Genomic DNA, 15601 nt, shown 5'->3' on the forward strand with positions numbered 1-15601 from the left:
TTCTTAAGGGCTGCGTAGACTCCTTACTCTCAGACACTCAAGATCCCAGTCCAGCCCCAACCTCTACACTTCTACCTCCCACCTCTTCCCAAGCAAGCCCTTCCCGGAGTCAAATCCTCCTGAGGCAGCCCCTCGGCTCCCTGCCCCCTCGTCTCCCTTCACAAGCTCCCCTGGGTCTAGAACTCCCCATCCCTCTCAGGCACACAAGCCCAAGTGCAAATTCCACTCCGTCCTGGCTAGGCAGTCCTCTCTGACCACACACATCATTCACACAAACGCCTTTGAGTACCTGACCTGTGCCAAGGAGATCCAGGAGGCAGGAAATGCAGTGACCTCACTGTCTGGGGAGTGAGTGGGGAATCACAAGAGCCGGGGTGGGGTGGGGGGCGGGGGGAGCAGGGGAAGCTGCAAGCCCGCGCAGGATGAGGCGGGCTGTGTGCAGAGGAAGGCCCAGGGGCTGGAGCCTGCATAAAGGGGAGACACAGGGGGAGGTGAAACGGGGGCAGGTCACGGAGGGGCCACGTAAGCCATCCTGCCTTATCTCATCCACTTGAGTGCTCCAAAGTGTAGCCCCAGCCCACCTACATCAGAATCACCCAAGGCGTTTGTTAAAATGCAAATTCTTGGGTCCCCACCCACCTCTGGGGATGGGGCCCAGGAGACTGAATTTTTAACAAGTTCCCTGGGTAATTCCAATATACGTTTAGTTTTCCAACCACAGAAGAGGAGAGGGTGGAGGCAGATTGAGGGGTTTGAAAGGAACCCGTCAGGATCCAATTTGCTTTTTAGAAGAAACTGAAGCACGTAATCTCCCGTCTGTCTGGTTTTAGGTGTCTGCCTCCAAGGCGGATACTTGATGCCACTTACTCAGCAACCATCCCCTCTTCTTCCTTCCTGGGTTTCTGGAGAAACCCACTTTAGTCCAGATATCAAGCGGGCAGTAATGGGCTCCGGGAAGGGAGGCCCCCAACTGCACCCCGAGTGGAGGATCCTGATTGGACCCCTTTGTCTGGTCCCCACTTTCCCAGATACCTTTGCAGCAAGAAGTGGCCATGTGACAATTATGGCCCATGAGACACAGGGGTAGTTTGTGTAGAGTCTTCTGGGAAAGGTTTGCCTCCTGCTAACCTGGGCGGAGGTGAAAGAAAATCTGGCTAGTGCTGATCCTCCTGCTTCTAGACCCCAGGTGTGTGATAAAGGACCATCTCATGACCAAGAGGCAGCAAAGCCGGATAAGGAAAAGCTAATGTTCATGGGGAGCAGAGTAGAAGGATACAAAGAACCTGGTTCTTGAGGACACGGTTGAGCCACTGCTACAAATCCAGACACCCCCATGCCCCCACCACCCCCATCCAAACCCCCGGCCAACATAAGACTTTGTGTGTGTGTGAGGCCACACTGCATGGCACGTGGGATGTTGGTTCCCCAACCAGGGATCGAACCCATGCCCCCTGCAGTGGAAGCACAGAGTCAACCACTGGACCTCCCGGGAAGTCCCCAACCTAAGACTTCTTGCCCTGAGATTATTAGAATATAAACATCTTGAGGGCAGGGCCTTGGTCTGTTGCATACACTCCCAGTGCCTTGAACAGTGCCTGGCAACAGGAGGTGCTCAATAAATAAGTTTTGAATGGATAAGTAAATGTCTTTACTGCTTACATCAGTTGAATCTTCTGTAGCTTGTAGCAAAGGAATCCTGATACGGTCGCTTCTCTCTCCAGCCTGAGAACCTCCAGAGAGCAGGAAAGGGACTCGGCATTACTGAACAGTGCATCCCACAGGCCCGGCACAAAGCCCACATCTAGTAGGATTAAGCAGCTATTTCTCAGAGGAGCCCCAGACACTGCCCAAGAAGTAGCTTCAGGCCTGCCAGAGCTGGAGGCTTGGATGTGCCAGCTCCCCTCACCTATTCCTGGGGTGAGAAGCCCCTGAGGCGGCTGACGAGAAGAGCATTATGTCCACTCTACATTTCCCACACTAACTGATGCCTCCGGACCACCAACTGCAGGCTGAGAAGATGGAATCTGGCAGCAAACGTTGCCATTAGATTCTTGTTGAGGTGGAAAGAACTTTTGAGAACGTCCAGACCCAACATCCAGGCAAGTCATGAATTTTCAAGCCACTGTGGTCAAGTCCTGATTCTAAGTGTGGCAGCCCTGGGAGGAGGACCAGTGAGGGGTGAGGGGCAGGGCAGGAGCAGCTTCTCAGACAGGACATCTGAAATGATCTGGTCCCACCCCGCTGTCTCACAGATGGGAAAATGTGATCCAGGGCAGGTGGACAGCTTGGCACCCAGTGAGCGATGGCGTGTTTAATTGTGAACTCAGGTTGCCTCTTTTTTTTTTTTTTTTGACTTTTTCTTATTTTTTTATTGAAGTAGAGTTGATTTACAGTGTTAATTTCTGCTGTACAGCAAAGTGACTCAGTTATACACATATATACATTCTTTTTTATATTCTTTTCCATTATGGTTTTTCCCAGGATATTGAATATAGGTCCCTGTGCTATACAGTAGGACCTTGTTGTTTATCAGGTTGGTTTTAATCTCAAGAGGTTTGGGGATGGGTACTGGAGGGCGATCCTCTCAATTCTGCCAATTTGCATGCAGAATTAGGGATGAATAGGCATAGATCCACTTTTCTGAAGGAGGGGGCCCACAGTGTTCATCAGATTCTTAAGGTAGTATAAAACTAAGGAAAACTAGAGACAGTGGAAGAGGCCGGGTCACAGTCACAGGGCAAGTCACAGCAGACCTGAGACTAGGACTTGTGTGCTAGATTCTCAGTCACTGCCCTACGCTTCCACCCCACAGGAAAGGCACCAGATGGGCCTAGTCAGTGGGCACACCAATTTTTCCAACAGGTGGAGGGTCTGTTGTCCTGCTGGCATTGCCCATGGATGCTGACGGAGAACTAGGGAAGACCCTGGAGCCACACAAGAACAAACTCACTCCTGAACTGTGCCCAGAGGGTCCCCAAGCAAGGTGAAGGTCACAGATCCATGGCTTCTGGAACCTAAACACATTTCTAGTAAGACACGCTCTGCTCTTGGTTCAAATTGTTGATACACATCATGCTCAAGTCTTCCATGTTTCTACAGACTCCACTGGATACCACGCTGGCTTGCAAAGGGCCAACTCCCAAAGCAAATGACAGAATGATTAAACACAATGGCAAAGTATGAAAATTAATCGAGATATTTAATAGATGGTGCAAACCATAACTTCATCTGAATATAAATGTATGCACATGTTTCCAATGAGTTATCTCTCAGTTATCACAAACAGCAACAAGGACCTTAGAGCTATGTTAGAAAAATGTATAGCTGGAATTTAACAATCTCACACGCTCTCAGAAGAACACCATCCATTTCAAATCAGTGTCACAAACTCCAAAAAGACCAGGTGAGTGGGAGAGAGGAGTGGGCCAGGGTGGGAAACACGGGGGCCCGTACATACGTGATGGACAGAAATACAGCTCTTGAGGAAACCAAAATCAGATGCATTATTACAACCAAGGACAAGGAAAAGCCTATGGCCTTAAAAAAATGATTCTTCTGCCAGTACCATACAAGACTTACAAAGAGATGTGTGACAAGTCAGCTGACATAAAAGGACAGAGGCTACATTTTCAGATCATTTCAACTGCAAACGGTCGACCCTTTCCATTGAGGTTCAGCAGTGGAGTTAGCGTAGTCCAGAAGCTCAATGTTGGATTTGCAAATACAGTTTATTTTACAGAAATTCAACATTATAAACAGCAGGCACCTCCCAGCCCCCCACCCCGCTCCCCCCAACCCGTACCGCTGGGTGCAGACCATGCTATGCAGAGTGAGCAGTGATACAGCCCTACTGCTTTGGAGGGAGATTCGAGAGCGATGGAACCTGCCTGCACCACGGCCTGCCTGCCCCACACACGCATGTGCCTGCCCGCCTCGCAGGCCACCAGAGTCTGTCTGGGCCCAGCCCGCGCTGGACCAGTTAAATGGATCCAGCCCAGGTCTCCAATTCCTTCATGTCGTCGTCTTCCTCTTCCTTCTTCTTGGCTGTGTGAAGAGAGGAAAGGCTGTTTAGTTTAGGAAGGCTGGCTGCAGTGCTCACCACACACTCTGGCTGGATGCCAGGGCTGCGCTACATGGTGTCTACAAAACAGCCCCGCCCCTGCAGCCAGCCTCATCTCCAGGCTATCAGCAGACTGCTTCTCTGTGCCTAAAAGCTGCAACATACAACTCCAGATAACCAGGCACACCTTCCCCAGCACCTCCCCTCCCCTGACACTGGAGCCAGACAAAGCGGGGAGGACTCTACACTGAGAGTCCATCAGGCTCCATGCATGGCCTCAGTCCCAGAGCATGCAAGGTGGGGGAGAGTGGGAAGAACCCCGGAAGAGCTCTAATCCCCGCCCGCCACCCCCTTCCACCTCAAGGGCTTAAGCCACCTCTATACACTGCTGGCAGCTTGCTGGACAGCCTCCAGACCCCCTCTGCCCTCACCCCACCCCAGGCAGCTGACTTGACTAGAGGGGCCACTTCCCCTTGATCTGTGGGAGAGTGAGGTGACACAGCCTGGTCACACCCCGCTCCCTGGTCTCTCTCTCCATGCCAAATCAAGCAGCTTCACCTTTTCTAGAAGTTCTGTGTGGAATACTTCTACCCAAGGGTGAAACAGTGCGGGGCGGCGGGAGGCGCGGCCAAGGAAGAAGGAAGTGAAGGTTTTATAGAACCAGGTTTCTAAAAAAGCCAAAGCTGTTTCCTTCCTACCGTGGCAACCTCTGAGGCCCTGGCTTTTACAGGTGTGCACAGCACAGGATACTAGACGGGGAGCAAGAGCTGTCAAACTCTCCCCTTGTTTGGTGACACAGGGAAAGTAATTCTACAATAATGGTTCTCAACTGGCTGTGACCCGCCCCACCCCCCAACATCTGGCAAACTCCGGTGACATTTTTGGTTGTCAAAACTTGGGGAGGGGGATGCTACTGGCATCTAGTGGGTAGAGGCCATGGGTGCTGCTAGACATCCACAGAGCACGGGACAGGGCCCCCTCCCAGTCCCCACCCAAAGAATGGTCTGGCTATGTCAACAGTGCCAAGGTTAAGAAACCCTGCTCTACAGAGAAACTAGGAAAGAGCAGGTGACACTGTCTTTAGGGCTGTCACAACAGATCCTATCTGGTTCTCAACTCTGGGCAACTCAGGACCCAAACTGAAGCCAACCAACCACAAGATTACCCACCACGTGGGTCATGGGTATGTCATGACCGTGGCTAAGAAGTACTCACTGGGTTTTGATGGTAGGGATATAGAGGGAACATTTGGTAGAGGAACTGTTTCCGGTCCACTGATTTCCAGCAAATTCTTGTCTAGTTCCTCCTGTTCTAGTTCTTCTAATTCTGCCATGAGCTCATCCTGGTAAAAGCAAACACAAAAATGAGAGACAACCTGGGAATCCCAGCCCCTCCAGTGGTACCTCTTAGCTGATGGCTCAGCGGATGGCTCATTTTTTAAAAGCTCCACAGCCCCTCTGAGAAGGTCAGAGGGGAGATGAACTCCAGGTCCACACTCTGTGACTCAAACATCCTAAACATACTTCTACTGGTGAACGTAACACACTATGAGCTATTATTGCTGTCTACGTCTGGGGTCCCTGCACCAGGCTGTGAGCATCCTGAGAAAAGGGATTGTATTTTATCATTCCCATTTCTTTATCTCAGAACTGGGCGCACTGAGTGAATGTTCAGGAATGTCTGCTGAGTTGAAATGAACCTGACTAGTCCATCAAACTCCAGTCTGAAAACATGAAAACCCTGGTGCTGGGAGCCAAGGGTAAGAGCCACAGGCTGTTTTCTCAGCTATACAGTGGGAATCAGCACAAAGAATTAGGTTTGATGAAGAGAGCGTGACCTTCAGTGGACTCAAATCTAAGGCAGAATGAGGTACAGGGCCTGTAACTGTATTTTAAAAACCTAAGAGACCCAACGTTCTAATTGCCACAGCAGAAATTGGTAGGTGGCCAAGTTCCAGACGGATCCTTCAGGAGGGATCAGGTGTAAATGTTCCTTCCTTGGCTTCACCTTTATCTCCCATCAGAGTTGTCTGAGGGCAAATCCTGTAAACTTCTCCAGGGCATGGTGACCTCAGCTGTCCCAGCTCTGAGCCCAGGACTCACCACGGAAAGGTGCAGGTAACTACCTGTTGAAACCAATATTGACCTGAAGTCTGCTGAGGGGTCCCAACAAAGGTTCCTTTACTCCACCTAAGCTCCCCAAACAGTGAAAGCAGCCCTCAAAACCCAGAATTAGGGAGGGTTAATACCATGCCCTGTTTATGCTCAAGTCTCTGGAGGGACGAGAACTGGTGATTTCCAAACCACATATTCCCTGCCAGAGAGGCTTCAAGAGCACATCAGAGGCAGCCCAGGAATCATTTGTGAAGCCTGTGTGATCTGCACGAAACCACTCACCTCGTCAAACTCTTCTCCAAACCCTACAGGTTTTGAAATAGCTGTTGAAATCTCTTCTGCAAGTTCCTGCTGGTCAGCAATGTCCTGCATTAACTCATCAACTTTATCGATGTCCCTTTAAATGAAACAGACAGATGTCATGTTGGACAGTCTGTGTAAAGAGGGCCTGTGAGGCAGAAGCAGAAGCCCTGCTCCCCGCAATCTGCTGCCCAGCCCCAGTCCCACAATTACTCCCTCTGAGGAATTCCTTTTTTGTCTCTACTTTGTCTTCCTCCTCCTCTTTAAAACAGAGGATCACAGAATCAAGAAGATGGAAGCATCCTTAGACATTGCCTAGTCCAACACCTTAAGGAAATAAGGCTTGGCAAAGTTAGGTGCCATTGTCAGGGTCTCTCCTGCAAGCTGGTAAACACATTGGATGAGACCATGGGACTTGAACTCCTGGGCCAGTAGCTCTTCAAGCTCAAGGGCAACTCTGCACCGGGGGAGATAAAATCACAAATCATAAAACAGAGCCACACCATTTGACAGGCCCTTCCCATCTACACAGATCCACTTATGGCTCCTCTACTAGGCCCCAAAGGAAAAGCAAACAATGCAGAATTATTTTCTGTAACACTGTCAATCATATAAACTTACAATTAATCAATATAATATACACATGTATACTTCAAGGCATGCACAGTATTCACTGAGACGTGCTGTGCGCCAGGCATCTTGGAGAACATGGACATGAAGCAGACATGGACCTCGCTCAGGAAGCTCAGTCCAGTGAGCATCCCCTCAGACGATAGCTCAGTTATTTGAAGGCTACTTTTCCTGCAATCCCACACTTCTAGAACAGGGATCAGCAAACTTTTTCTGTAAAGGGCCAAACAGTAAATATTTTAGAATTTGTGGGCCATACAATCTCTGTCACAAAAATTCACCCTGCCATGTGCCACAAAAGCAGCCACAGACAATATGTATTAATGGACACAACTGTGTTTCAATAAAATTTTATTTACAAAAATTGACAGCAGGCCCACAGGCTGCATTTGGCCAGTCACTGTTCTACAGTGTGGCTAAGTACCCAAAGGAAGCAAAAAGGTGCTCCAAGCACCCCCAAATATACGATGCCAAGTTCAAGCACTAAAACAAATGCAGAATTTTGTTCTGTTTGGGAGAGGCCCTCATTTGGGGCCTAGTGTTACCCTGGCCTTTAATTACAAATATAACAAGCTCGGTTATCTAGTTTCTTCGGCCACTGTATATAAGAAGTAGCCACATAAAGGAAGGAATGCTGAGGTCAAGAACACTGTCAACATGATAGCCAAAGCCCAAGAGCAAGGGGGGAGGCAGAAAATTCCATCAAAAACAGACCTAAGAAGAGAGGGAGTTAAAGCCCTCAAATGTACCACATTTTTCAGGACCCCTGACAGCATGAGGCGAAAGTCACGGGCATTGATTCTAATCCCAGTTCTATCCAAGTTTACACAAACCCAGGGCAAGTCACCTCCCCTCCCTGGGACAAACTTCCCCACCTTGATGATCAGAGGCTTGGGTGAGAGAACCTTCTAAGGACCTTTCCAGCTTGAAACTCTATATTCATCCCAACCCTGAATTACTCAGAAAACACTGCTTCATTCCATGAGATCTGCTTCCGAGGGCAGCAGGGCACATAATCCATTTTAGAAGGAGTTCCAAAAAAGAATGCAAATTAAAACAAACTCAGGTGCTTGAATGGATAAGTCAAGGGGTCTGCCCAAGGCCATGGCCCGGGATTGAGGCACTCCAGGGCCAGCACTGCCCTTCCACATGGGTGCCCCCCTCCACCAGTGGGTGGCCACGTACATGTTGTCGTGGGCAGCCTTCATGGCTTTGGCGGCATAGCCCATGTTCTTGAGCACCTCGGTGTTGGTGTTAGCGTTCTCCAGGGCCTCTCGCTGGAACTCGATGGTTGACAGTGTGCCGTCGATCTGTGCCAGCTGCTTTTCATACCTCTTCTTGCGCTTCAGTGCCTGGAGGGCAGCTGCACAGGGGGAAGAAAACAGGGTTTCAGAGAGCCCAGACACAGGGCAATGTCCTAGAGTTCACTGAGTCTTCTCCCTAACTGTGATGGATGCACTTCAGTTTCTGCTTCCACTATAACAGAGGGCTAATAATCTCTCCTACACAAAAAGCACATTCAATTTCCTAAGGAAACTATACTAGGGACTTCCCTGGTGGCACAGTGGTTAAGAATCCACCTGCCAATGCAGGGGACATGGGTTCGATCCCTGGTCCGGGAAGATCCCACATGCCACAGAGCAACTAAGCCCACACACCACAACTACTGAAGCCTGTGTACTCTAGGGCCCATGTGCCACAATTACTGAGCCTGCATGCTGTAACTACTGAAGCCCACATGCCTAGAGCCCGTGCTCTGCAACAAGAGAAGCCACCACAATGAGAAGCCCGTGCACCGCAACGAAGAGTAGCCCCTGCTCGCCGCAACTGGAGAAAGCCCATGTGCAGCAACGAAGACCCAAAGCAGCGAAAAGTAAATTGTAAAAAGAAGAAAATTATACATAATTCAAAGACTTCAAAATGCAGCCACGCACATAAGCAAAAGTTCACACTCTTTGGTAACCACACACACACAAATCAAAGCGTGGAGGGCACCCAGAAAAAGAATGTGCTTTGAAGTCAAATTGCCTTAGGTTCAAACCCCAGCTCTCAGACTTAGTGAGCTACTTAGCCTCCCTGATAGGTTCACTGTGAATGAGATAACATAACAGAAACACTTAGCACAACATTAAACACAGTGCACACCCAAAAAACCAGCAGCTCTAATTATTACAAGGCAGCTTTTTTTTTTAAGTCCTCAGAAGTCATTGCTAAGGTAAAGTATCTTTTTTTAAAAAATTAATTTATTTTTATTTTTGGCTGTGTTGGGTCTTCTTTTCTGTGCAAGGGCTTTCTCTAGTTGCGGCAAGCAGGGGCCAATCTTCATCGCGGTGCGTGGGCCTCTCACCATCGCGGCCCCTCTTGTTGCGGAGCACAGGCTCCAGACGTGCAGGCTCAGTAGTTGTGGCTCACGGGCCCAGCCGCTCCGCGGCATGTGGGATCTTCCCAGACCAGGGCTCGAACCCGTGTCCCCTGCATTGGCAGGCAGATTCTCAACCACTGCGCCACCTGGGAAGCCCAAAGCAGCTTTAAAGTATCATTTTATGTCAACTAAATTACAAAATAATAAATAACGACTATAGCAAATACTGGATCATTTGGGGTTAAAATGCTATCTCACACATAGCCGACAACTGTAAATTGTTATAATGTTTCTGAAAAGTAACATGGCAACACACAGCAACAGCCATAATATTGTTTCTGCCCTCTGACCCAGTAATTTCCTTCTGGAAACGTATTCAACAAAAGCCAAAAGCCCCATGCCTGAAGATGATAACTATAGCATTCCCTATCATAGAAAACAGCACAAGTGAAATAAAGACAGAACTCCCTGTCAGGGACTAATCTAGAGTCTGACCATTTGGTCAAATCAATGCCATCATCACTCTCAGCCTTCTGGTGTGTTAAGGCTATAGGAGATAATCTTGTTTTAAGGTTCAGTCAGGGCAAGCAATTTGATCAAGATGACTTGGTAGCAGAGCAAGGGCCAAACCACACCTCCCGACTCAAAACCCAGGCTTCCCTCCCCTTACTATTTTAGTTCCCCTCTTTACACTGAAAAGCATCTTTAGCACACATCTTAGCTGGGCATCGAAGCCAGGAAGGAGGCTCTGCACAGAATCAAGCAGAAGGAATGGGCTGCCGGCACCTGCCTCGGCCTGGACAGCACTAGCCTCACATACATATGTAGACACATATGCACCCACGCACTCGTGCCCCCCCAGCTCCATACCAAAGCCACCTCCTGCAGGCTGTAGGCAACAGTCAATCACCTCCCCAACAGGGCTGTGGTTTCTCCATATGTCCCCTGAATAGGTCCCGTACTCCTTCCACTAAAGCTCCCTGTTAGCCTAGGATAGCACCCTGAGAATCATATGCTAAGGAAATAGGGCCTTGGCTTGTATGTAAGCAGTCCATAGTTCCTTTAAAAGCAGCAGACAAGGGCTTCCCTGGTGGTGCAGTGGTTAAGAATCCACCTGCCCTGAATGCAGGGGACACGGGTTCGAGCCCTGGGCTGGGAAGATCCCACATGCCACGGAGCAACGAAGTCCGTGTGCCACAACTACTGAGCCTTCACTCTAGAGCCCACGAGCCACAACTACTGAAGCCCGCATGCCACAACTACCAAAGCCCGTGTGCCTAGAGCCCGTGCCCCGCAACAAGAGAAGCCACCGCAATGAGAAGCCCATGAAGCCCGTGCACCACAATGAAGAGTAGCCCCTGCTCGCCACAACTAGAGAAAGCTCGCGTGCAGCAATGAAGACCTGGTGCAGCCATAAATAAATAAATAGATAGATAGATAGATAGATAGATAGATAAATAAATAAATGAAAATGAAAAAATAAAAGCAGCAGACAAAAACCACCAGGAAAATTCCTCCAGCCAAAGGATAAAGCAGGCTAAAGAAACACTGCTAAAAATCTGAAGAACAATGAAATGTGCCTCATTAAAAGCTGAAAAGCCATTCAACCTGTTATCTCCCTCATTCTGGTATGAATGGCCAGATGGCCTATGACTTCAAAAAATCCAACCTGCAGTCACACCCAGGGGTCCCCAAGACCCTTTACTGAACGTCTTCACCTTCCGCTAGTCCTAAGCCATGCCTGCCAAGTAAGTACCTCACAACAGCAACCCTTTAAGGTAGAAATGACCACCCTTCTTAGCAGATGAGGAAACAGGTTCAGAGAGGTTCTGTAACTCAGGTTACCAGGTGGTAGGCAGCAGAGAGGGGATTAAGCCAGGTATGGAACTCCAAAGTCCATGGGCTACCATACTAACTGTTATGCCTCCCAATGAATGAAAAAGATAGGACCCTGCCCTGGAGGCACCATCCAGTGCAGCAGGGAGCGTCCAGGGAACTGTGGGATCACAGAAGAGGGAGTACATATCCAACCATGCCATTCCTTTGCTTAAGAACCCGCAACGGCTCCCTCTGCCCACAGGACAAAGCCTCCACGTGGTTTAACGTGGCCTGCAAGGCCCTGCGGGAGGCAAGGGACTGGGATTCTCGCCACAAGCCTGGTTCCGGGAGCCTCAGCACCAGTTCCGAATCCCTTTGCCATTGACCATCATGGCACATGGAAGGCATCCGGGGAGAGTCCTGGTATACAAATGCTCAGGGCCTGGGGCTGCTTCCTCCTGACTTCGTGGATACTGTGTTGCTTTTCCACAGAAACCGACTTAGACACACCCTAATCAACAAGTGATTCTCAAGCCTTCTGAGGCCAATGTCCCACACGTACCCCTTTCCCAGGTCCTCCTCAGCCTCCCCATCACCCACAACATAGCCCAGCCTATAACAACTTGTTCACCAGTCAAGATTCAATAGGTGTTCTGAGCGCCGGCTGCATGATAAGCAAGCAGGGCGGCTGCTGCAGTCCTGCCCGTCTCCTCATTCAATCCTCCCGCATGGTCCAAGGGCACAGATCCCAGATCCACACCAACAAGACTGGGGATCAGAAAGGTGGAGTGGGGACTTCCCTGGTGGCACAGTGGTTAAGAATCCGCCTGCCAATGCAGAGGACACAGGTTCGAGCCCTGGTCCAGGAAGATCCCACATGCCGCAGAGCAACTAAACCCGTGCGCCACAACTACTAAGCCTGCGCTCTACAGCCCGAGAGCCACAACTAACTGAGCCCACGCGCCACAACTACTGAAGCCCGCGTGCCTAGAGCCCATGCTCCGCAACAAGAGAAGCCACTGCAATGAGAAGCCTGAGCACCGCAACGAAGAGTAGCCCCCGCTACCCACAACTAGAGAAAGCCCTCGAGCAGCAACCAAGACCCAACGCAGTCAAAAGTAAATACATAAAATCAATAAATTAAAAAAAAAAAAAAGAAAGGTGGAGTGGCTCATCCTGCTGTTATGAGAGGAGGGGAAGGCTCAACCACTAGTCTGTATAAACCCCCAGGCCTCTGCTCTTCCCACACGGGCTCGGGATGATGGCAAGTGACACTGGGACAGTTCTCAAGAACGAACAAGAAGATGACATTTGCCTTGCTTCTCAGTGTCCTGAGTGTAGCGGGAGCCTTGATTTTATACAGTTAGCTAGCTACGTTCTGATTTTTAAAACCATTCCTTGCCTGTTAACATCATAGGTTTAGAACTGCTTTAACTTTTGATCGAATACATTTTCAATTGGCAGTGACTCCTTGCATGGCAATCTGGCATTTCTCTGATCTACACCCCGCTGCTAAAATCCCCCAAGCAATAAATTATCTGGAAGCAAACACCCAAACATACCAGGGAGGTAAGCAAGAGTCCCCCATGAATGAAATAATGTTTATATTATTCATCTTTACAAACTATCATCCAGCACAATGACTGGTACACAGCAAGTGCTTAATATATATTAAACTGAATCTCCAATTTCACCTGTTTTTTTAAGTTTTTCATATACTCTGCAGTATATGAAAATACTGTGGGGTACACCCATATGTTATCTCCTGTGTACCTCTTACTCAATGGAGAAAAGATAACATCTCATTGAAACACTGGCTAAAACAGTCATTGGGCAGCATTCTTTCCCTGCCTTCGTCCTGGTCCATAAAACAGGAACTTTTGCAAGGACCCACCTTTCCCCCTGTATCCTCGCCACGAGGTGTGCCCTGTCTGAGGGGAGGAAAAGGTCCCGAGTGAACAGCCTGGCCCTCCAGGGCTCCCCTTCCTGCCTGCAGGGTTCACACGGTCTCTTCCCCTCCTTGCAGTGAACTCTCCAGGACCGCCATTTGTTTACCCCAATCTAAATCCTGTGTGTATTTCTCAGCTAGTTGAGAACCTCAAAGTGAAAGGGTATGTGATTTGTTTCCCCCTTTCCATACATGGTTCATGAGTAGAGTAACCTTGAAATTTGACATGGGGTCAGCCTTTGGGCTGCGAGGAGAATATGTGTAAACATAAATATTCAGAGCACTTGAACCACCCCGTATCTTACAAACATGTGGCACACTGGTGAAGTATAACTTAGGGCAAGGTAAATGAGTAAAAATGCCTCTCTTCCTGCAGACCGTTCCACTTCAACTAAAACAGCCTCCATCCCAATCTTATTGCTGACCACAAAAATTTGCTTCTATATATAGCCAAAGCCTAAAGGGCCTGACCCAATGTTTTTCATAAATATGTACTAGCTCTTAGTATCTTGCCTTATACTTCTCCAAATTCCTGATGGTTGGTTTAAGAAAACAAGTACTTAGTTCTCAATACAAGGTTTAAAAAAAATGTAATCATGTGAGGTGATGCACGTTAACTGAATGTATTTTGATAATCATTTCACAATATATACATACATTAAATCATTACATTATACACCTAAAAATAATATAATGTTATATGTCAATTATATCTCAATAAAACTGGTGGGGGGGAATGGAAAAAAAATAAAAACAAGTACTGGGTTAACAAGGAGTTCATCTAAACCAAATATTCAATGAAGGTGTCCAAATAAATCCCTTTTCTGCCAAAGAACCCTGCCCCCCCACCCCACCCCCGCCCCCGCCTTATCATTCATAAACCCAATGCTTTAACAACTGAAATCTACCCCAGGCCAATAGAAGTTTAAAAGGTTGTTTTTAGATGGAAAAAAATAGTCCTCGGAATCTCCATATTTAATTATGCCTTTGCTGGTTCCAAGAGAGTAATTACAGCGGCAATTACAGAATCTAATAACCAGCTTTATTGGCTCTGAAAGCTGAAGCAAAAACAACTCCAACCATGTTGAAATAAACATTGGTCTCCAGACAGTTGCTTCATTAGAAACTCTGAACAGCTATTTGAAGCAAAAATACAGAAGAGATACCCTAAGAAGCAGAGAGACCAGTGGAAAAGACATTCACCCAGGACCAGAAACTCCTTCTGCAAGGCATCTGTTAGTGACTGGTACAGAAACCATTTTCAAAGAATGCATCAGTTCGGTACAACTAGGTCGGGCATTCCTTTTTCCTGGGCAAAGGCAGACTTAAGACTTATCTTTGAAGAGTTGCTGAGGAGGGCAAGTTTGCCTGCCCTGATCTGGGGGCATTCAGAATAGAGGCCATTAGCCCAGGGCATCTCAACAGATGCTAAGATCTCATAACTGTACACTAATGACTAATACATTGAGATTCAGGCACTGGGGAGAAGGAGGGTCCAGTAATATCCTCTCACTGAATGAATGATGATGTCTAGAGTCCTTTCAAAGACTCAAGATTCTACATCTGAATTCATGCAGCAGAAGGTCCAAGGGCTGGGAGAGGAGGAGAGCGCTGGTTCTTTCCCACTCTCAGCATGAACTACATAGAAAACACAAACACACTCCAGGGGACACTTACCCACAAATGCAACGCTAAGTGAGAATTCAGAAGAACCTTCAGTGGCTTGGTCACGGCAGAGCTACTGGCGGGCAGGGAGCCGGTGAAGCTGAGGGAGCCCTGCTTTGCCCACCTCCAGCAATCAGTCAGATGCTCCTTGCTCACTGCGCCCACGAATAAACCTCAGATGTTCAGTGTACCCTCAGCCAGGAGAACCACACCTGGCCCTCAAGCCACTAGTTGCTTTGCTGGGGTCACCTGTCATCTGCCCTGTGTATGGGCAAGAAAAGACCTAAAGTCAAAACTACAAAGTTCACCACCAATGTCAAAGAAACCCATCCTCCCACAGGGACGGTTATCAGTAAGCATCCCTGCACCACATGGCACTGGACGTCCTGCCAAACCCTGACCAAATGAGAGTTACAATCTTGGCATCAAAGGTAGAGGGGGCTTGAAGGACTCTCGGAGATCCCAAAGTCCAACCCATCTCATTAGAAACTGAGAAAAAATGATGCCCAGAAAAGGTGACACGGCCTGCAAGGATCCCACAGTGAGTTAGAGGAAGAATCAGGACTAGAACCCAGGTCTGCAGCCCAGGGCTCTTTCCACCACCTCAACTCTGTTACCTCCAAATTAAGTCGCTATAAATAAATCAGCAGCTCCCCCGGCATAAGGAAAACGGTCTCCTAATGCTCTTTCATCCAATCATAAAC

General features: G+C 48.5%; 1 protein-coding gene across 1 annotated transcript in view; it reads right to left on the reverse strand.

Moving 5' to 3' along the window:
* Positions 1-3180: 3180 nt before the first annotated feature.
* CHMP4B (charged multivesicular body protein 4B) overlaps positions 3181-15601 on the reverse strand; it is a 48043-nt gene continuing 35622 nt past the window's right edge. Inside the window, exons 2-5 of the mRNA XM_081256975.1 lie at positions 8290-8467; positions 6457-6571; positions 5276-5402; positions 3181-4044 (exon numbers count right to left, since the gene is read on the reverse strand). Of these exons, the coding sequence (XP_081113101.1) occupies positions 3980-4044; positions 5276-5402; positions 6457-6571; positions 8290-8467 (485 nt within the window). The 3' untranslated portion in view covers positions 3181-3979. The remainder of the gene's footprint in view (positions 4045-5275; positions 5403-6456; positions 6572-8289; positions 8468-15601) is intronic.

This window comes from Mesoplodon bidens (genome assembly GCF_964165515.1).
Source record: "Mesoplodon bidens genome assembly, chromosome: 15".
NCBI classification, from domain to species: domain Eukaryota; kingdom Metazoa; phylum Chordata; class Mammalia; order Artiodactyla; family Ziphiidae; genus Mesoplodon; species Mesoplodon bidens.